Here is a 22,894-nt window from a genome sequence, read left to right as displayed (position 1 = left end):
AACTTGAATATGTAATTCTCTTCCATGTTTTACCTTTACTTTAATCAGGCTTTGGTTATAAAGATGTAAGGATGAGGAGCTGAAAACAAGGCATTGTGGGAAATTAAGTCCAAGCTACAAGTTCCTGTAGAAGAGGCTGAACGATGGGTCAGTGGCATCTGTCAGACGGTCACCCAGCTTCCAACATGGCTCGTAGGCCCCCGGTCCAGGGGTTTTCTGTTAATGAAAAAATACACTCTTACATGTACATAAGCAGATACTTTTATTTACGCAAGCCTTTTAGATGAGAAACACATATTTTCAGTTTACTAGGCCATTTCAACTGCTCATTAATGCATTTATCTTATCAGCCAATCACATAGCAGCAGCTAGAGCATGAAAGCACGTAGACATGGTCAAGACAACTAAGCATCCAAAACGGGAAGAGAGTGTGAACTCACTGAGTGCTCAAAGTGGAGTCGTGGTAATCTAGACCTGAAACAGGAAGTAATGCCTCTAGAGGGTCTGGACTGTGGATTATACTGGCATGGAGCAGGGCCCTCCTTCTGTAATAGACATAGATTTAGAATTATGTAATTACTGAACGGGTTTAATTAGAGACAAAGCTCCACTGTGGTACTCTGTGGTCCAACACTAGCAGGTTGGACTACAGGTTGGACCTCTATGCTGACGTTCATATTTTGAAAAATGAAGTGAGTTTATGTGCTCACACACAACATTGGCTCCCATTGGTCGTAAACAGCAGTCGCATCACTGACAAACCCAATTTGCATACAGCCAGGCTTAAGACTTACAATAATATCAAACATGTTTGATATTATTGTAATGCCAAAACTGAAGAAAGACCGCCTTAAAACTGCTAAAATTGAGTCTTATGACCACCTTACACCTAACGACTGAGGCAACGGGAGTGAGGTGCGACTTTAGCAACCCATGATTTTACTCCAACTTTGGAAATTTTTCTGCTTGTCTGACTTTGAAATTGGAGGAAAAGTTGTTAGGTGAAAAGCTGCCTTAAGTTAAATAAACGGACCTTTGCTGCACTGATATGATAGCACTACAGAACAATCCCACTTCCTTGCAGCCATGATAGACCACACTTGAGTTTACATGAAACATGACCAAATCAGACCTAATCTTCATATGGACTCAGGCATGGTGCCCAAGTCTGATAGATTTGTGTTCAGAATAATGGAATGAACCTGAATTTTGGATCTTTGGCGTGACACCACCCTTCCTCTCTTCCTGTATCCTTTCACTTCTCCTCTACTCTTACCCACTAACACACATACTGGTCACCACCAGTGGCATGCCAGGCAGAAATAGCATCTCCCCCCTCCACCCTCATCCTCAGACATAAAACTGTCCCTCTGTCCCTGAACGCAGCACCACTCTTTTATTTTCAGCTTCTCTCTGATTCATTAAGGTTTCTTCTCCTCAGACAGACGCTTTCTAACATTACACGCCATCTGATCGCCTTTGTCTCATTCGCTGGCCTGCTCGTCCCCTGGGGCCAACAGAGGAGCTAATGCAGGTGTGTTTTCTAGGAGCTGGTGGACAGCAGTGAAACACTTCTCACATGTGTGAATGTGAAGCGCCTGGCCTACTTTCCTCCTTTGCCAAAGTACATCAGGAGCGTTCTCCTGAGTGTGAAGGTAGCTGACACGGACTGAAAACATCACTGAAAGTCTAACACTTTTTGAGCTGATTCCACAGAAGAACTGTAGCAAAACTGCACTGTTATTCTGCAAACTAAACAGTGTTGTCATGTTAGTGTGTGATTTTTACACAGAGTTACAGCACCGTGAAAGAAAAATAGGAGTCACGTGTAACCAAACAGCAATAACACACAATGCTGCTCCATCCAGCTAGCTCTGCTGATTACAGAGACACTGTTTCTCTTCTGTTACTGCCTTAACTGAGGGTCAAATGGTTTGTCCAGCCAGTCAGCCTCTGTCCTTTTTTATACAGATGGTGAGGCAGAATAGAAAAAGATACATTGTCATTGATATATATCATATGGACAAAAGTATTTGAGCACACCTGTTAATAATTGACTTCAGGTGTTTCAATCAAACCTGTTGCCACAGGTGTATGAAATCAAGCCATGCAGTCTTCATTCACAAACATCTGTGATATAAAATGGGTCATTCTGAAGAGCTCAGTGACTTCCATCATGGTACTGTATTTGATGCAATCTTTGCAATAAGACAGTTTTAGAGATTTCACACAAAGTCGGCTGTAAATAATATTATTAGAAAATGGAAGCGTTTGGGAACAACAGCAACTCAGCCATGTAAAATCGGGAAGGCACATGGTGCATTAAGGTCGCTAACACTCTGCTGAATCCACAGCTGAAGAGTTCTGAACTTCCACTGGCATTACTGTAGCACAAAAACTGTGACAGGAGCTTTAATGAAACAGGTTTCCACGACTGAGCAGCAGCATGCAACCTCACATCCCTCTTGGCGTTGGATGGAGTGGTGTGAAGCACACAGACATTTGACTGTGGAGCAGGGGAAACTTGTTCTGTGGAGTGACGATCATGCTTCTCTGTTTGGCAGTCAGATGGGCAAGTCTGGGATTGGTGGATGTGGGAGAACATGTCCTGCCTAACTGCATTGCACCAACTGTGAAATTTGGTGGAGGAAGGAAAATGGGGCTGTTTTTCAGAGTTTGGGCTAGGGCCCCCTATCCAAATGCTTCAGCATACCAAGACATTTTAGACAATGCTATGCTTCCAACTTTGTGGCAACTGTTTGGGGCAGCCCGTTTTCTATTCCAACATAACTGTACCCCAGTGCACAAAGCAAGGACAACAATGACATGATTTGATGAGTTTGGTATGGAAGATCTTGACTGGCTTGCACAGAACCCTGACCTCAACCCCACTGAGCACCTCTGGGAACAGAGATTGTTTGCCAGGCCTTCTTGTCCAACCTCAGAAATACTCTACAAATTGAATGGGCACAGATTCCCTCAGAAACATTCCAAAATCTTGTGGGAAGACTTTCAGGAAGAGTGGAGGCTGTTAAAGCTACAAAAGGGGGCCAACTCCATATTAATATACTTGTATTTAAATACAGTGTCATTACACTTCCTGATGGTCTAATTACTGTACTTGAGTACCTTTTTAATATACCTGTACTTGTTGTAAAATCACTACTTTTACTTTTCCTTAAAGGTCACATATTATGCAAAATACACTTTTTCAGGCTTTTCTGGCAAAAATATGTAGACCTGGTCTGTCCACAATCCCCCCGAGAATCAGACCACCACCACCACCACCCCTTCAGAAAATGTGTGATGAAACAAGAGTTAGCACTGCCCAGGTTTGGTTGGCCCTTCCCACTTGGAAGAAAGCCCACCTCTCCTGATCCTCCTCTCAGCTGGCTGGCTCAGGAGAGCCACATCCATTTCCTGAGAGGGGCGGAGTCAGGGGTGGGGTCAGACAGCTTAATAACATTTAAAGCCACAGAGGGGTTTCTAGACATGCAAAAATCCAATACTGGAGTGTCTTTTCAGCAACAAACTTCACAGGCATGTTTTTGGGACCTCTGAGTGCAAAATAAACTTGTCTTAAAGGGGAAAAATATGTGACCTTTAAGTATATTTTGTACTCCACTACATATTAAAAAAGCATAAAGAACTAAGTAAAGAAATAAACATCAAAAGCCAAAACGAGGAGGTCCAAGCTATCTGCCAACAGAAGAAAATGGCCATTTATTTGAATTTCACAATGCAACAACAACCTTTTCTTCTGACAACACACTGTAAGACACTGACCACTGAAGAGTTGAAAGAGGATTTCTGCTCTATTCGTGCTTGATATAGATCTTAAGTTGCTCACAGTGTGGGCTTTTCATTTTTTTTATTTTGTGCTCCATAATGCACCATACATTTTACATGGGAAACTGCTGCTGTGTAGTCAACAGAAGTAGAAAATGTACAAGAGTACTAACTCAAGTTAAAGTTCTCTGGTTAAAACTTACTTAAGTGGAAGTAAAAGTACTGATTCCAAAATGTACTCAAAAATTTACAAGTACCTTAAAGCAATACTCAGTTGTAGTAATTTGAGTAAATCTAATTACATCCCAGAACATTTTACCTTAGGTTAAGTCAAACATTAGAATAAAGAGCCTAGATGGGGATCTCTGTTCTCTTGTTATTGCAAATTAAGGAACAATCATATACATTGTTAAAGCCCCTTGGGTTCCAAAAGTAGCTACTCAGTACTCAGTACTTTACATAAACTATACAAAATGAGTTAACTGTGATTAACCACAGTTCTTGGAAAGCTGAGTTCAATTTCACTGGCCACACCCAGGCCGCAAGGATCAAGAAATCACTTAAATAGAAGCTGCCAGATAAAGTGAAGTAGACTACAAGATCTCAAAAAGAAACACATCATTCAACAATCCAAAGAAATTCAAGAACAAATCAAAACAAAGTGAATGAAATCTATCAGTCTGGAAAAAAGGTTAAAAACTATTTCCAAGGGTTAGGGACTCCAGTGAACCACAGTCAGAGCCATTATCCACAAATGGAGAAAACTGGGAACAGTGGTGAACTTTTTCAGGAGTGGTCGGCCTACTAAAATTACTCCAAGAATGCAACGCAACTCATCCAGGAGGTCACAAAAGAACCCAGAACTTGAGGCCTCACTGAAGGTCAGAGTTCATGACTCAACCATAGGAAAGACACTGGGCAAAAATGGCATCATGGGAAAGTTCCAAGGCCAAAACCACTGTCGACAAAAAAGAACACAAAGACTCATCTCACATTTGCCAAGAAACATCTTGATGATCCCCAAGACTTTTGGAGAAATATTCTGTGGACTGACAAGACAAGAGTCAAACTTTTTAGGTGTGTGGCCCGTTACATCTGGAGTAAAAATAACAGCATTTGATAAAAAGAACATCATGCCAACAGTCAAACATGGTGGTGGCAGTGTGATGGTCTGGGGCTGCTTTGCTGCTCCAGGACCTGGACCACTTGCTGTGATTGATGGAACTATGAATTCTGCTGTCTACCAGAAAATCCTGAAGGTCAACGTTCAGCCATCAGTTCATGCCCTCAAGCTCAAGTGCTCTTGGGTTATGCAGCAGGACAATGACCCGAAATATACCAGCAAGTCCACCTCTGCATGGCTCAAAATTAAGGTTTTGGAGTTGCCAAGTCAAAGTCTGGACCTAAATCCCATTAAGATGCTGTGGTGTGACCTTAAACGGGCAGTTCATGCTTGAAAACCCTCCAATATGGCTGAGTTAAAACAATTCTGTGAAGAAGAGTGGGTCAAAATTCCTCCACAGCGATGCGAAAGACTCATCATCAGTTATCACAAACGTTTGATTTCAGTTGTTGCTGCCAAGGGTGGAACAACCAGTTATTAGGTTCAGGGGGCAATTACTTTCCACAGAGGGCCAGATAGGTTTTGATTTTTTTTCCCTTAATAAATAAAATCATTAGTTACAAACTGCATTTTGTATTTACTTTGGTTTTCTTTGTGAGATATTGAAATTGGTTTGATGATCAGAAATATTTAAGTGTGATAAATTTGCAAGGCAAATACTTTTTTTTTTTGTAATAACAAAACACATTATGACCACAATAGTAACAAATACGACTGACAGGAGCTGTACGTTTGTGATTGTTTTCTATATGCAGTGTTTTATATGTTTACCCTAAGGCCTGCTGATAACTGATTGGTCAACTACAAATGTAAGAAAAATGAAAACCAGAACACTTAATGTACTGGAATTACAGCCTGTGGGATTCTGCATGTTATAGAACCTGTAAATAAAGAGGATCATCAGTTTAGGAGGGGGATCAGCCTCTGAGGACCACTGACATTTTAACTTCTGCTGCTCAGATTTGAGAAAATACACCTGCACAGGGAACTGGATGTAATGTCAGGGGATCACCAAAGTCAGCAGGATTCATCCTCTGTGCACCTCGCACATCTGTGCAAAATTTTATTGTAATCCATCCAGCAGCTGTTGACATGTTCCCATGTGGACGGAGCAGCCGAGCCGAGCTGCTGGTACGGCAGCAGGTGTTTGAACAGCAAGTTTTCCTGCTGTAGTTAAAGGTTGAATCACTGTGCTGAAAGAGGAAGCCATGTATTCATATGGAAATGTGTGGGATTATGACTTTAATTCGCTCGAATCTCAGGGGAGGATTTGTTCCTTCAGCGCAGCACGTGCAGACGATTTTGCAAAAAAGCACAACATGTAAATCTGGGACGCACAGTGGCCCCGGGACGCAGAAATTAAGTCAAATCAGAAAAAAAGGAGAAAATCTTTTTTGTTGTGTTCCCAAACATCCTCCCATCACTGGAGGTTTTTCATTGTGTAGAAATGTGTGTCATTTTATTCTCCTCAGAGTGTCTGAGGATGGAACAGGAGCTGCCACTGTAAACCATTAAGACTCTTCATTTATGATGTGCTAATGTCCCGTCAGGCCAGCTGTCTGAACGAGCTCAGCTTCCAGTTCACTTCGCTGCAGGATTTGTTGGCTGCTTAACCTTTGACAATAGACTTGTCTTGGAGTTGCTGTGACACCACTAACAGCAGAAAACTGCTCCCAACTCTGCAGTAATAACACCCTCGGGATTTTTTAGCGCCTTTCCTTCTCTGTCAACACTCAGCAGCTGCCAGGGCGGCTCAAATATCCATCAGCTACCAGCACGGACACGGGGCGAAGGCTGCGACACTCTGCAACATGAACCACAGCTGAGTGGTCAGCCAGCACAGGGCCATAACGGGCCTCAGATGATACAATCAGACACCCTGTGGGATCAGTTTTCTCTGAGCCTTGTGGTTGTCATAACTAGCTCCTGTACAGCACATGCAGGCACACATTAGAGAACAGCTTGTAACCAAAACCCATTGAAAGTGCATTGTAATGAAGCCTTTTTGTGGGCAATGGAAACACTGAATGGTCCTAATAACTAGTCTTGGTGACTGGATACTTACAGGTGGAAAGCTGATCCGCTGCACAGTCGAGCGAAACATCACATGCCTGCAAGAAGAGGAGAGAAAGAGAGAGAGAAGTGGGGGGGGGGGGGGTCAGCTGTCAGAGAAAAGACGAAGAGGAGATGAAGGCTGAGCATGATCAGAGAGGAGACAATGACAGAGGAGGATGGTGATTGCTGCTCCATCTTTAAGCTGAGAGGATGGAGATGAGGAGGAAGGATTCAGGGATGATTCACAGTTTGTCCACTTGGCTGTGATGAGAGTTAAACAGAGGCTGTTTGTCGAGCTCTTACTTGCAGGGAGTCTTCTCCACTGGTTTCTCTGTCACATTGTAGTCACAGGGTGAGGTGTTTATATGCTGGCACAGGGAATAAAGAGAAGGAAAGGTTTAAATATACCATTTAGGATTGCTGTGATGTGCCTTTTTGGTCTGTGGTTTAACATCTCAAACATCTTCTGCTTCCAGGAAGTCTGCTGCAGGTGCATTTATTTCAGAAGTCTTAGATGCTTCTGCCTATTTAAATAGAGGACCGAGTTATACTTTGAGGAATACATGTCCCAATTTTATATTAAAGGTTAAAGGCAAGGCTGTCAGAAAATTTAGATTTACATGATAATAAATCAATCATTTTTGACAGTTAATGTGAATCAGGTTTATTTGCTTGTTGAAATTTCAAAGCAGTTTATGGCTGACCACTGTGGTCAGCCCTGCACATGGGTCTCTATGTATCTGAGTGAGTGAGTGAGTGAGTGATGCTTCCTCGAGTGATGCTGCCTTCGTAATGACTGCCTCTAATGTGGTAAATAGACCATAGACTGTAAAAAGAATTGGATAAAGCCTGTGTGACGTCAGCTGTTTGGTTACAACAGGTGGACTCAAACAGCCTTTGAAGCCAATCTGTGGCGGCTTTCATATTGAAATCACTGTCTCAGCTGAACTTCGGATCAACCTAATGGCCCGCCCACTGAGCTCGACTTCCTGTCAGCTAGCTAGCTTGCTTTCTGGCTTATAGATTGGTAGCTTCTGCCTGTCAAGCTATGTGATTTAGCTTTAGCATTGCTTCCATTTGAATAGAACTGGACCACGTTTCTGTATGAAGTAAAGAATAAAAATAACCTTCAAAGCTTTTCATGTTGTGACTCTTCTGCTGACCTGCTTTGGCATGAGTTTATGATAGGGAGAAAGGGTTATTTGTTGTGGGAATGCTTGTGTACAATGGCTGCTAGTAGAGTGATTAGCTGCGCTTTTGTCAGAAATGTATAGCATTTCTTTATTAAAGAAAGCGCAGAGAGCAACACTGAAAGCTTTCCATGACAGAAAAGATGTTTTCGCTCTACTCCTGGTCTGTTTCAGTATGGGTTTCCAATCATTATGGCTGGCATGTTTGGTATCTCCAGGGGCTGCTGTAGCATTACCTCTTAGCTTGGATGTCGCTGCAGGAAAGCTGCTGTTTACTCTAAACTGGACCACATTTCTTTTTAAAGCCAGAGCAGAGAACCACACCGAAAGCTTGTCTTGGCAGAGATGTTTTTGCGCATCTCCTGTAGTGATGTTTCCCCTCTCCACACAAAAGAGCACAGAAAAAAGGAGGACATTTTCTCCTCCTGTCGTGTGTGTTTAGATGTTTCTGTCTTATTTGGGAAATATTTAGACATAGTAGTGTTATTTATTTGATGATTATTATTTTTGTTGCCATAGAACTCAAAGAAGACCACTTAGTCTGTGTTTTATGTTTACTGTGAATAAAAAAATTACAGCATTCAACATATTACAAAAACTTATAGAACTGATGCTTGTCTACAAAAATATAATCTTATATCAAGCATTACGTAAAATGATTGCAATTCTGAGAATTAAAGGATTTAGTCCAGGAGTTTTTGGGAAAATAAAGAAAAACAAAAACATCTAGTTATATCGATCATGGCTCGTGGATAGCTGTTTCCTACAGGCAGGGCTTTATGTATTAAACTTTAGGGTCCTTCAATACTCAACCCACAGGCATAAGGGACAGCAAAGGTTGTATTTTTACTGTCAAATATCATTTTACAAAGATCAGGTTTTTTTACAGACTATTTTGAAGAGCATAATCCAGAATGAGATGTCAGCCTGGCACAGTAATCTCTGCTCAGTTCAATCTAAATTTGCTCATCTGGTGCAGACCGCCACTAAGACAGTGGGGAAGACTTGAAACCTTTCCCTGCAGTCCATGTAAGAACAGTCTGTCCAGGGGCAAGCACAGCAAGGTCTGTCCCAAATGCAAACTGAACTATTTCAAAAAGTAATTTGTGCCCAACTCAGTTAGGGTTTTGAATAGTGTTTCTTGAGATTGTTGCCAGATTGTGCAATATTGTCTTGGTGTTCTCTTATATTTGACATTTATATTTTATCTTGCAGTATTTTATTCCATCTCATCTTTACTTATCATGAACATTTTAAACTATTTCTATGAGAGTCTTGTGCAATATCTGCAGCATATGTGGTTGCATCTTTTATTGATATGTGCAACTCTGTGTACACGAGGTCTGTTGTTGCTGTGGACCAAAATTTTGACTTGCTGACCATAGCTGTCTTTTGATACTGAAGCTGAGGTGACACTAATAGAAGCATGTTAATGCCAGATGTTTCTCAATAAAATATTTGTTGTGGAATCTATTTTCTTTTAATGGAAAATTAGAAAGCCTTTTCAGATTTTTTAAATGTGAATTTTTACATCACTTTTTTGCTAGATTGCTCTGTCATCAAATTTCTGGTATCAAACATCTCAGTCAGTGCATTGCACATATTATTGGCAGCATAACTTCCATCTATGTTTTAATTCAGGTCAGATAAAATAACCTGTTAGTGAAATCAAACTCCATGGATGGAATCCATATTATAAGATGTAGTTAGCTGCATTATGACAGCAGGATCAGAAGTGTTCATGTCTAACCTTACCTTGTCCCTGATACCCAGCGTGACGATGTCAGGCCGTGGACAGTTTTTGAAAGAGTATGATGCCCGGTTCATCAGAAGTTCCTGGATGGAGTCAGTGTATTTATAAGCCCCTGGTAGAAGCAAATCCCCCTTACGAACACCCTGAGGTTGGGGTTTCCTCCCCACACCTTTGAACCCATATGTCTTCCTCACTGGGTTCAGTTCAGCTTCTTCAATGAAGTCACGAATGTGATAGAGTCCTGGGATGGGAGTGTCCTGGAAGACAGTGGAATAGGGAAGTTTAGGGAACTGTGGCATTGTGATGGTCGAGCCCAACAGGGGCATTTTGGCCAATATTGTCCATCATAGCTATATCAGTATTGTAAATGCTGACTTGCAATTCAGAAGATATACATGGAAAATAATGCTTGAGATTGTTAACAAACTGTCATCATTAGGTTATCCAGAAGCGAGTCGTCTAACTCCATAGTTTATGATACTCCCTGCACTGTTTGCAGCACATGTAGCAGAATACCACCACTGAACACACACAGGTCTGGACTACAACTGGTTTATGATAAACTGATAAAATCTTTTTTGTGTTGTTTCGTGCTGAGGGCCTACTGAACAAAATGATAATGCCGCTTTTGCACCCACTTAACCCATGCAATGAGTCAAAAAGACACCAAGTGGTTCACAAGACACAATAAAAGGGCTAAATATTCCCCGAACTGTGCTGCAGAGCAAACAGCGTCTCTATGCTCCTGTGTTGATGAAGCATTAAGGAGTTATTTGGGGAAAAGTCAGTCCCTTTTTGGCCTGAAACAAGCCGTTCTCAGATATTCTCAGTATGATGTCATGTGGGGAATTAGCACTGCCTCCAGGTTCATCTGGCCCTCCCCACTGGAAGAAAGTTCAGCCTCCTCTCCTGATCCACCTCTTAGCTGCCAGCTGAGTAGAGGCTAATTAGAGGCACATCCGTTTTCTGAGAGGGGATGAGTCAGGGGCGGAGTCAGACAGCTCAGTAACATTTAAAGCCACAGACACAGAAACAGCTCCTTCTGAGAAGGGCTGAAACAGAGGGGTTGACATGCAAAAATCCAATACTGGGGTGTGTTTTCAGCAACAGACTTCACAGACATGTTTTGGGGACCTCTGAGAGCAATATAAACGTGTCTTAAAAGGGTAAAATATGTGACCTCTAATTCTAAGGTGTTGCCTTGATTGGCCCATCATGAACACCCAAACATTCTCTATTTGAGCTTCCCAGATGAATGTAAATATATACATGCAATGGACATATGAATCAGTCTATCTGGTGTGTCAGGTTACCAAATTTAGGAAATCTGCTTAAAGGTTGGGTAGGAGAACACAGGAAATATCAAACATGCCAGAAATCCATCCAACCAGTCAGGAGCAGATGATCAGGCCTTGGTTGGCCGCCATGTCCTCCTTTATACTTCATAACAAATGATACATAATCAGGCTGGAAATCGGCCTGACTTGCAAGTGAGTCTTGCAACTTAAAGATTGAGCTTGAAATCACACAGTGTACATCTGGTTTTAGTAAATCAACACCTAAGAGTACCATTCGTCCTGAAGTCAGGCACTAAGTGACCAGTCAACATTTCTTAATGCTCCTCCCCAATCAAAGCAGTCTCGAACCGAGCCTGTCATATCAATTATTTATTCTTTTTTAAGACATTAAATTTTCATGCAGCAAGAATAATCTTTTAACTTCAGGTCTCTTCAAGCAGTATGAGAGCTAAGGCTGTTGAAAATTATTATTTAAAAACTTTTTCTTCACCACGTGTTTCAAAGTCATGCAATCAAACGATTAACAGTGATCACAACTACCAAAACTTCAGACTGTATCTGTTTTATAATTTGTTGCCAGGGCTTTTGCACTGTTAAGTGGTCTGAAGTTTTTCTACAATTTTTGATAACTGAAAGCAAGATATAATCATGTTATGGCTGTCTAGGACTTATATTTTTGTTGCTGTGATACCAAACATGCATTTATATGGTTTGATTTTTTACTAAAACTGATTAGAAGTTCAAAATTCTGGTACTGTGGCAACCCTAATGGGACAGTATCTCTGTTCAAGCTCTTGCTTTTCACAATAAAAGCCTACGTCTAAGTGCTAATTGTTCTTATACAGGGAGTCTTTGTAGCACCACCTGGCTTTAGGCTGCCACGTATGATCCATTCATACAAAGAAGGCAGCAGCTGATTAACAATGGAGTGAGAAGGCTAGAGATAACCTGATAATTAATTAGGTCTATGCATTATTACCCAGCATGCACCGCAAGGCACTCAGGGACTAGACTCATGGCTGTGTAAGTGTTATTTCTGGCAGGCAGACAGATGATGTGAGAGTCCTATGTGTAAGTAAATTCATTAAAGGGTTACAGCACATATGTCTTTCTGTCTTCCTCTATTTGTATAGAAAAGTGTGTTGTTGAGTTCAGAGTCCAGTGTTTGCAGACAGACCCCGTCCTGGAGTGTGAAACCTACTTTCAGTGTTCCCAGCCACCAGCTCCCTCGAACACAGCGCTCCACCTTGTCATCAGCCTGCAGATAAGAAGCACACATACACGGTAGATTGTCTCTGCTATGATGACACTGCTATGCCAGCAATGTGTTGATGCTTCTCCTCATGTCTCGTCCTCATTAAGCACACATAGTTACTGGGGCTTTGAGGAGTCTTACCTTATCTGTTGTGTTTCCGCCCCTGGACATGTCAGTGGCTCTACAGACGGCTCTGTTTTTCCATGTGGCCATGGCCCGGTCTCTCTTCTTCACTATCTGCTTGGCTGGAGATCCGGTGACACCTGACCACCATTAAAACTGTGACTGTTACTATAGCAGCGACTCACTATCGATCAATTTTTCAACAAGCCGGCCTGGTGGAGGGCTAAATTTAGACTCACCAACCAGTTTGACTGAGACTGAGACACAATGGTAAGCCAGCACCGAGGAACACTGTGTACATGGTGCTGTTAGTTACTCTATCATCTTCACCCTCATCATGGGTGTGACATTTGGAGTGTTACTGTGATACTGATTAGAAGACACAGATCAAAGTTATCATTACAGCACTAATTATAATGGAGAACATGACAGAGCCAGAGAGTGGGCCTTATTCTTTAAGATCTTGAAGAAGGAGGGTGTAGATAAACAGTGTTTTCCAAACTAGAGTTTGAGGACCAGATAAGTAAAAAACTGCTCGACATTTTAGTGATTCCACACTTAGTCCATCTGAAGTTACTTCTAGTCAGGGGTGATTTCAGGACCAGAATTTGAGGGATGCTCTGCTCCTCGAGACATCTCTGTATGTCGCCAGTACTCCCTCTAAAGCAGGGGTGTCAAACTCAAGGCTGGGGGCCAAATCCGGCTGGTGGTACAGTTGTATCCGGCCTGCAAGATCATACGATTTTTCTATTATAACTGGCCCACCAGTATGAGGTCTGCAGATATCCTCCAGTATAATCTTGTAAACTTTACCTTGATGATTTAAAATATCCTTGTTAAATTGTAAAAATCTGAAAAAGTAAAGAGTGAAAGTAATTAGATAAAAAGTCAGAAAGGTGGGAAAATAAATTAATGTTCTCATTTCATATTTGCAATCTTGCATCACACAGGTCCGACTTAAACTTATAATTTTGACTTTTTCCATATTTTGACCTTCAAGATTCACAATTTAAAACCCCTAGTCATATTTTTACATTTTAAACTTCTCATGTTTACTTTCTATCTCATATATTTGCCTTTTAAAAAACATTATTTTGCCTTTAAATTTCATGTTTTGACTTTTTGAACTAATAAGTTCAATTTTTTATCTCAGTCTATGAGCTTTAAAAAGTATCATTTTGACTTTTTGAATCTCAGAATGATTTATTATCAGTGTTGTTCAGATTTTTTTATAGTCTACCGGGTGAAAACATTCTAACACAGCTTAGGTAACGCAGTTAGCTGCATAACTACATCAGTGTAGCTATGTAGTTAATCTAGCTACATAGTTGAGGCTAAGTTCATGAAACAGCTACATAAGTTACATAGCTCCATTATCTACATGTTCTTTAGCTATGTTTGCTAAGGCTCATGTTGCTAAAGCTGACTTCACTCCATTGGTTTATGTAGTAACATTAATTACAAAGCTGCCCTAACTATATTAGCTTAGCTAAAGCTAACCAAACTAAAGCAAGCTACTGTTCGTGTAACTACGTCTTACACAGGTCTGTAGTTTAAACCTGGATTAAACCTCTGACCTTTATTCTGTTTTATTTATGAAGTGTTGCTTAGTCTGTAATGTTTGCAATGTGGTTATTTCATGAATGTATCTGACAGACTTTGTTTTCAATAAAGATGAATTCAGAAAAAAGATCAAAAACTGGAAATATGTTGTACCAGCAAATTACGGTACTTCTGTTCTGACAGAGATGGCATCTCAAATGAACGATCTGTGAGAGCGGCCGTTGGGGATGCACGGTCTACAGCCACACTGTCTTGGTGAAACACTAGCCTAACATTCTGCCACAGGCCATTCAGCATGAGTGAAATTATAACACACTGTTGGGGCGTATTTAATATAATTCTGTTTTACTTTTTATCAGTAAAGTTCTGAAAGCAAAACTTTCACTTGTATCCCCTAAAATACTGGATAGATAAAACCATGGTGCAGCTTGTGACTAGACATGAGAAGGTCTCAGTACTCAGCGGCATCTTAAATCGATACATTCCTATAAACTAATCTTCTTTAGGTTGTGTAAAGTGTGAAGTATCTTAACTCATGTGGCACTGATTGGACACACAGTCTCTCTCAGAGAAGCAGAACTAAAGACCATCACCTGAAGTGAAAATCTCGCTGTGGGAACCAAGCACAGCCAGGTTGCTAGGCTACATGAAAGATGTGGTACAAATAGGCCAAGAATTCTTGTTTACAGTGCTTATCAAGGAAGTATCATGTGACCTGAGAGTACACGAGGAGAGACACAGAAAAAACAGTCCTGTACGTCTCTCCTTACCTGATGGTACAGTCTGCTAGTTTTAGACCATGTTCTGTGTCATTAACAGCTTTCAGAAGTAAACTGTGATTGCACTTCCCACTGAGAGAGTTTTTAAAGTCGTGTGATAATTTGTTTTTGCAGCATGTGAGCCACCTGTGTCATCAGTTCACACCTGCAGCTATTATGGGTTGTGTTACTGCCTGGGCCAGAGCTGAATGTGATCCTATGCAGGCTCTGAAAGGAATCATCTTATTTCAAAGTGTTGCTTTACACTTTTACAAATAAAGTTCATGACTATTTCAGTTATTTTTAAGACCAAATTAAGGAAAATTCTACTTTTCTCACCAGTGACAGATTGGACATCTAGAAATTTGGGCAAATGCCGGAAGAGCTGTGCAACTTTGGTCCATTTTGGACATTTACAATGGCTCACCATTCTGCAGATGAAAATTATTTTAAAAGTTATTTTAAAAGTTTTTTGGTTTTAATAATCATACATTTCTGAGAAAAACTTATAATTCTCAAGAGCCAAAAGTCAGACATTTATGAGAAACAAAAAAATTAATTCCAGTCATATGAAGCCTTTAAATGGAGCCGTTTACCTTGCACAAGTGCTTCAGTGAAGAACCTTATCAAGTTGCACTTTTCTGAGACTGAGCAACAAGGAAATATTTGGGATTTTAGGCCAGAATCATCATTTTATCATTGTGTCTTGTATTTGAGGAGACATAACTGTAATCTAGTACTATTCAACAGATGCAACACCTTGACAGATTTTCAGGGAGATGACTCTGACCCCAAAATTTTTTTTTCTCTTTGTCGTACATGTATGAATTTATAAACCTTATCTATTCAAGATTACGAAATCAAAATTTCCAACCTTTCAACTCTAAAATGATTTTTTCTCCCTCAAAATTAAATAGAACCATTTTACACTTTAGAAGGGTCCTAATGCACCTTTGTATAGGATGGTTAACTGGATTGTGGTTTGTTGCATTTTAGAGATTCTGTAAAGGGCCAGGAGTCTAGCACTATGAATTCAACTATTTACATTGTTTTTACTAAATCTAAAGTTACAACCCAAAAAAGGTCTGTTATTTTGAAAATAAATCCAGTGCAGACATTTTCTTGATTTGCTGCTCTTTGTAAAACTATTGAAACTTTGAATTTTTTTTAAATATAAGGGCTAGTCTATTGCTAATACCAGGGCTTTTATTTGCTTCCTTTTCTTACTGTGCTGCATCAACGCTTTTTTAAATTTTTTTTTTTAGATTTGTGGGACTCAGTGGCTTTGTCCAAAGTTTTATAGCTTTCCAACATTTCTTGCAAGAAGCCTTACATTTTTTTACATCTTGAAGCAAAATTTTCTTGAATGTGCACAATTATGTAGACATAAATGCTGTGATTGGTATAAAATGTCACACACAGAAGTACTTAATTTAGTTTTTTCATTACCTAATGCTAAAACAGTATAGATTTGGTAAAGATTTCACACCAGCCCTCAGTATCATCTCAAACTGAAGGCCTTTCATGGGTCAAAATAAGATTTTATGACCTAAAAATCAAAAACCTAGTTTAGGACACTTTTTAGGATCCACAGGGCCCAGTTCAAGGCTACAAACATAAAGTGTTGTAAGTTAAATATCAGTAAATTCACTTTGCATCATAGTCCTTTTTGGTGTTTTTTTACTTAAGTGCACTTCGCTGTGCTCTAAATGTTTAAATGTGCATCCACTGGGAGCAATGAATAACATGCATGACTGAGCGAGCCAAAAACAACCCTCACTACTCTCCACAAAGCCACAGCCCATCACACAGCTCTAAAAACCACCAAGGTATTTTTTCCCCTTGTTTAGTGCTACGAACGTCACACAGGGCAGTTTAGCCAGCGTTAAATCCACACAGCACAGGAGCCAGATCAGAGGTCCACAATAGAGCTTTATTTTTGTCATTCATCAAAATAACAAACTTAGTATCTCTGCAAGCTACTGTAACAAACTCAATAATCAGAAATTAACAAAAACAGAACAGGTACACCTCTATTTACACCATGTTTCTGATGTACGCTCAATCACCTGCACCGTGTCACTGGGGGGCCAACGCCAAATAAGACATGAGGCAGCTTCTACATGGAGCCATCAGCAGCAGACTACACGCGGCCTGCAGTCAGTGGGGGAGCTGGACACCAGGCTAATTAAAGTCAAGTACCATCGTGTGCACTTTAAAACAGAAGCCTTTGATCCCACTCAGTGCTTTTATTTTGATGACAATACAGATTTGATCTGAGCTTATCTTAACATTAAGAGGCGTTGGCTGATGCTCCTCAGTGCTTTGGGGAAATAACAGGGGACACTTTAAATTTAAAATGGTAAACATTTCATATGTATCCTAAGCAACAAGAAAAAAAAGATCCTATCAAAAACGGAGCATCCTGTCCTCAATACAAAAATGGGAATTATACAGGGTATACAAACTCAAGGATCCATTAGAACTGAGAAAACAAGACAATTTTCAAATCCGGGTAGATTGTAAATTTTATTGGAAAACAAAAATATACAACTTGGAATGGATTATTTGAGGCATGACCAGAGGTCATTAAAAAAATAAAGAGAAAAGAAAGAAAAGTAAAAGTAGTGAGTAAAACATTAAAAAGCATGGTAAGATTAGTCGTTTTCTGGTATATAGAACAGCAGATACAAAAGAGTTTGTACGAGTACCTAGGAGATACACCCGTGTCATTTTTTTGCAGTAGTGCAATGCTGAGATTTCCATATATACTTTGTCCGTAGTCCATGCAGAGTTTAAACTCCTCTACATTGTTTCCATGCCAACAGTGTTGCCAAGTGACAACCAGCTGACAGGTTTCCAATGTCGCCATGCGTGGAGGGGCCCCGAGCACACAAGACGGGAAGATTCGAAGTTCTCCGGCTCCCAGGGGCCTCCGCAGGCTTCTGGTTGTATGACCATTCTGTCACTCCAAAACACCATGACAGCAAAAGAAAGGGACATGGGGACAAGAGCCTATGCAGTTTACATGCAGTTCCTTTGGACAGCAGAGGGGGCGGGACGAAGGGGGCTATTAAGATTTTACAGATAAATTACACAAAGAAAAAAAAGGCAAATTATTTATATACGAAATCTGTACAAGGCCTTCACTTCGCCGTCATCATTTGTACGAACTCTGCAGGGAGGAGATGGGGAGAATAAAAAAGAGGGACTTAGTATTAGATAAAAGAGGCGGGAGGATTAAATATATAAAAATACAACATGTACCAACCTTCATAGTTGACCTGTCCGTCTCCGTCAATGTCTGCTTCTCTGATCATTTCGTCCACCTCCTCATCAGTAAGCTTCTCCCCGAGGTTTGTCATCACATGGCGCAGCTCAGCAGCACTGATGTATCCATTACCATCCTGAACATTACAACAGCCAGTTAGTAACTGCGACATGAGTGTGTGTACATGTCTGTGTCTATATGTGGCTGTAGACTGAGCTTACCTTGTCAAAGACACGGAATGCTTCTCTGATCTCCTCCTCACTATCTGTGTCCTTCATCTTCCTAGCCATCATGGTCAGGAACTCTGGGAAGTCTATCGTTCCATTACCTGGAGACAGCAGACAGTCAGCAACCAAGGATCACCATCAAGCACATCCACAGTGAGAAAAGGAAGTAGTTCAAAGTCTGAGCCCTCACCATCAGCATCCACTTCATTGATCATGTCTTGCAGTTCAGCCTCTGTGGGGTTCTGGCCCAGAGAGCGCATAACTGTGCCCAGCTCTTTGGTGGTGATGGTGCCATCTCCATCTTTGTCAAAGAGCGAGAATGCCTCCTTGAACTCTGCAGAAAAAGGTGGAGCCTGTTCTTTAGGAAGGCAGTCATGTTGGTGCATAATAACACTGGTAGAACAGTATGAATGCTTTAAAACACAAATGCTGCAGAAAGCTGAATCAGAGAAATAGTGCTTTAAAAAAATGCTGCAGGGGTCTGGATCACAGAAATGCTGCTTCAAAAAAGGCTGCAGAGGCTTTAATCAGTGAGAAATATGCTTTAAAACAAAAAGAAGAGGGTATCAGCCCATCTGACAGAATGAAAATATATGCAAGCATGTAGCACAACCCTTGAATTAGCTCCTGACATTAAAGATGACTGCATCGCTCGTGTTTCAGGTATAAACTAGCTCCAGCAGGCTAACCAATGTTTCTGTTTTCACTTCCAACTGCAGTCGTTTGTGGCTAAACAAGGACAACGAGCACAAGAGCAAGCAGCAGGGCGGTCAGAATGACAGCCTGTGTGGGTCGGTGGAGCCGTGAGGGATGAAGACGATGACACGCTCATCAAGTGTGATGAGGCCAATGGGCAATGTGGAGTGGCATGCAGCAGCTTGTCAGCATCATAAAAACCACAACCTGCCCCGCCATTTGCAGGGTCAAACACACAGGGCAACACCCTCTTTGTTATGAGGGAAGGCCTGTTGTCTGCATGGACTCCAGGAAATGGACTGAGATGGGGGGGGGGCATTAAAACCCAGCATCAATGCAATCAGCTTCAAAATTGTCAATTATCCCAAGTCAACACAAAATGTCAACATACAGACACGTATTTAAAAAAATACTACATGCCAGCAAAACCTCAAGCCAGGGTTTACTCACAAAAAGCTGATTCAATGAAATCAAGTCTGGCTTCGAACAGCATATTATGAAAACTGAGACCTGTGCTGAGGCCAGTCAACAGAAAAGATATTCAAGCTAACCACTACAACTGTACCCCATTTTAGACAACATATACATTACAATATGCATCCCTCAGCATATACTCGTAGTCATGCCGTCAAAGACATTCCTGCATTCTTCACATTACAACATGAATATCTCATCTCATTTACCAGTGCACTGGGCATGAGTTTAACTCAATTGTTCTGGAAGCATTTCAACTATTAAGAGCACACCCAGGGCAAAGGACACTGCATGCACAGTATGTAAAAGGTGACGAGTAACGTCAGAAAACACAGCCCTTCCAGATTACATCATTTATTACATGGCAACCATGAAAATGCAAAGTTTTCCATGAGGGAGTCCTTCTGCACTGCAGAGCCAACCAGCAACAGCCGTTTCATTCATTCCTGTTTTATGACCAGTGGCCGCCCTGTGGAATGCCTTAAAAGGCAAAAGTGTAAATCCATTGCAAGGATCCATAACGCAGGCCACTTTGCACAACATGAGGCAAGGAGAGAGAGATGTCTTACCGGCAATTTGCTCCTCTGTAAGCTGATCAGCCTAAAAACAAAAAAAAAAGCAATTACAAGCAAGCCAAAAAGCAAAGAAACAGAATTAATGCTTCCACCTAAAAAAAAAAAAAAAAAAAATAGAAGAAGGCGTCACAGTTATCGCAAGCACAAGTGCCAGGGTCGTCCATTTTATGAGAAATGATCCAAGCACATCCTTTTTCTTGCAATTTTACTGTGATTCCCGGCCTTTTTAAGGGATTACATCATTTTGCTCAGCAATGACAGCCGCCTCTTTCTGAACCCCAGCAGACCTTTATCTGGTATATCTTCTAGATTTTATGATTCAGTCAAGTTAATAAATATTATCAATCACTGGTAAATGATTATAGATAGTACTTAAATGATGTAATACAATGGTACTAGGTCTTATGCCCTCTATATTAACTTGATTTTCCATTGTTTGGTATAAAAAACACTGACATAAACCTTAGGTTGAACATTATGACACTGTATTACATTGATGTTTGTGTAATAGTTGTCAACTTTTATACATTTAAGTGATACTTGTTGTAATATTTCAAGAACAACTATTCTAATAACCAGATTAATCTCAGTCCCTGTACGTAGCGAAACAAATGTCTTCTAATATGAATAGGATTTGAACTAATAAAGGTTTCTGCAACAAGAATATGCTTTATGAAGCATGCAGTACCGAAATAGACGTTTCTGTATCAAGTTAAACTGGGGATCTATATGTGTAATAGTATGACCATTCTAACGTGTCTACTTTTAATCTATAAAACATGGAGGGAAAAAAGGCTGAAGGCATTTTACTCTTTATATATTATTAGTTTAACCCGAGTTATTTTCTTGCTGTATACCGTTGTATCGAGCACATGTCTGTGTACATTAAAATATGTTTAAATAAAGGTTGGAGGGGAAAAATACTGTTCGATGACGCCATACACAATGAATGGACTTACAATTTGGCGGTAAGTGTTAGCTTGGAAGAGCTAAAGTTAGCTAGCAGCCGGCTCTGTGTCACAGCCCTTTGGCAGACCATAAGAGTGCACATTTTGAACAGAATAACTTACTTATACCGCATTCATAACAGGATGGATGGATAGTCTTAGTACTATAATCCCTGCCTCTTATTTAGTGGGCCAGGTTAGACCAGTCTACTATTTACCGCACCCACTATCAACGTTAAGATAAAGGCTACAGCATTACAGTGGGCAGAGAGAGTGAGGCTGGTGCATGAATCCTAGCTGAGTAAAAAAGTGCTAACACACGGGGGCTGCTATATTTATTCAGAGAAACACGTTACACCAACGTTAGCTTAGTTGAACAAGCTAGCATTACCTAGCAACTGGAAAACTGTCATTAGGACGGCAGACACTGCGGTAGTTAACGTTAGAGCGCACGTCTTCAGCTCAGTCACATCTATGCGATTTATTTTCATTTAAAACTGAATATAAGAACACCGTCAAACGATTCTAGACGAGAGTAGAACTTGATTCTGGTTTTCTTACCATTTGGATGAAGATGTGGTGGCTGTTTAACGGCAAAATCCGTATCAAATGAAAGCCAATACGGTGCTTCAATCCACTGACACTCTATGAACACACTGAGCGAGAAGCTACTGGACTCGCCTTTAACGGCTATCCTTAACCCCTCCTCTTTTCAGTATCACTCCGCTCGCTTCCCTTTTCCTCACATACTAAATTTAAAAATAACGCACTTCTGGAGCAACAGATGTCAATGGAATAATTTATATAGTAGTTCTCAGCCTATTAATGGACGCTACGAAGGCGTAGTAATCCATGTTAAAGATTATATTCCGTATAACTGGTGGTCTACTTGCCGGCGTATGAATACTTTCTGCTACTCTGTGATGGGGCACAAGACGTAGCCGAGAGAAATCGCGCTCTCTGATTGGTGTGTTTGTACCTGCAATGCGTCACTCCCATGGTCTGCGCTGCCGCTGCATCTTGTCCATAGACATCCCAGTCAGAGCTACAGGCACAGCAGACAAGCTTGTTGCATAGTGTGTATACATGCAGATATCTTTAGGGATACACAGTAAGCTAGTTTTGATGAGTAATTTGCTATCAGGAGAAAAGTTACCTACTTATGACGGGGGAATACTGACCCAGTTGGCTATGAGGATCTTGAGTATGTCCTGTTGCTGCAGTTTTCTTTTCATTTCTACTGATATTACTCGTGTTTGCATTATCATTTAGTGTTTTCTTATGTTTTTTTCTGTTACAATTGGACCTCAGACTGAGATAGAGTCAAGGCTGGCTCTTGAGTAACGTTCCTCCTGTCTGTTGTGCAAGTATTCATCACTTTCATGCATAATGAGATGCAGTGTCAGGACTGAAGTGTTTGTGTGCAGCAGTTTGTAATAGATGTGTGATATGTGGCGGGGCCTGCAGCAGGCATTGCTGTCAGCTGACTGTAGATTCTCAGGTCTAATTGTGCTGCTGCTCCTGTGGATGGGAGTATCTGATAGCCTTATTGCTTATGCCTGACTGCTCCCCTGTCTCCCAGTGACCACCTGTCTCTGGCCTGCTCCCATGGGAGATGCAGAGGAGGAGGAGGCTGGACAGAGATATGCAAGGAGAAGGATGTGTATAACCACTCAGTGAGAGAGAATGTACCAGAATCTCCATGTCCCAAAACAGCCTCTCTTCTCCCCATTTCACTGCCTCTCTTCTTATTATTAACCATGATGTCACACTATAAGAAGAGAGGTGAGGATTGTG

The 22,894-nt window shown here is 40.9% G+C and overlaps 2 protein-coding genes across 2 annotated transcripts; both read right to left on the bottom strand.

Annotated features, from left to right (window-relative positions):
- Positions 1-114: 114 nt before the first annotated feature.
- stpg4 (sperm-tail PG-rich repeat containing 4) lies at positions 115-12,676 on the bottom strand. Its single transcript, XM_041789794.1, has 7 exons — positions 12,605-12,676; positions 12,410-12,466; positions 9,913-10,167; positions 7,271-7,335; positions 6,978-7,023; positions 441-545; positions 115-216 (listed from the first exon to the last, which is right to left on the bottom strand). Exons 1-7 carry the CDS (start codon positions 12,674-12,676, stop codon positions 115-117), a joined length of 702 nt encoding a protein of 233 aa, XP_041645728.1.
- Positions 12,677-17,417: 4,741 nt separating this feature from the next.
- Positions 17,418-21,785, bottom strand: calm2a (calmodulin 2a (phosphorylase kinase, delta)). Its single transcript, XM_041789342.1, has 6 exons — positions 21,659-21,785; positions 20,145-20,175; positions 18,596-18,739; positions 18,400-18,506; positions 18,179-18,314; positions 17,418-18,082 (listed from the first exon to the last, which is right to left on the bottom strand). Exons 1-6 carry the CDS (start codon positions 21,659-21,661, stop codon positions 18,054-18,056), a joined length of 450 nt encoding a protein of 149 aa, XP_041645276.1. The 5' UTR covers positions 21,662-21,785; the 3' UTR covers positions 17,418-18,053.
- Between the last annotated feature and the right edge of the window lie 1,109 nt (positions 21,786-22,894).

This window comes from Cheilinus undulatus, linkage group 6 (genome assembly GCF_018320785.1).
Source record: "Cheilinus undulatus linkage group 6, ASM1832078v1, whole genome shotgun sequence".
Classification (NCBI taxonomy): Eukaryota; Metazoa; Chordata; class Actinopteri; order Labriformes; family Labridae; genus Cheilinus; species Cheilinus undulatus.
This window is presented reverse-complemented; position numbering and strand designations above follow the sequence as displayed.

What these genes read in the sequence shown, in the direction of transcription:
- calm2a (XM_041789342.1), bottom strand. An exon ending in CATTCCGTGTCTTTGACAAG is followed by an intron (nt 18,315 to 18,399) that starts GTAAGCTCAGTC and finishes TGTAATGTTCAG; the next exon opens with GATGGTAATGGATACATCAG. An exon ending in CGGACAGGTCAACTATGAAG is followed by an intron (nt 18,083 to 18,178) that starts GTTGGTACATGT and finishes TCCTCCCTGCAG; the next exon opens with AGTTCGTACAAATGATGACG.
- stpg4 (XM_041789794.1), bottom strand. Translation starts at nt 12,676, where the DNA reads ATGGCCACATGGAAAAACAGAGCCGTCTGTAGAGCCACTGACATGTCC. An exon ending in GCGGAAACACAACAGATAAG is followed by an intron (nt 12,467 to 12,604) that starts GTAAGACTCCTC and finishes TCTTATCTGCAG; the next exon opens with GCTGATGACAAGGTGGAGCG. An exon ending in AGCGGATCAGCTTTCCACCT is followed by an intron (nt 546 to 6,977) that starts GTAAGTATCCAG and finishes TGTCTATTACAG; the next exon opens with AAGGAGGGCCCTGCTCCATG.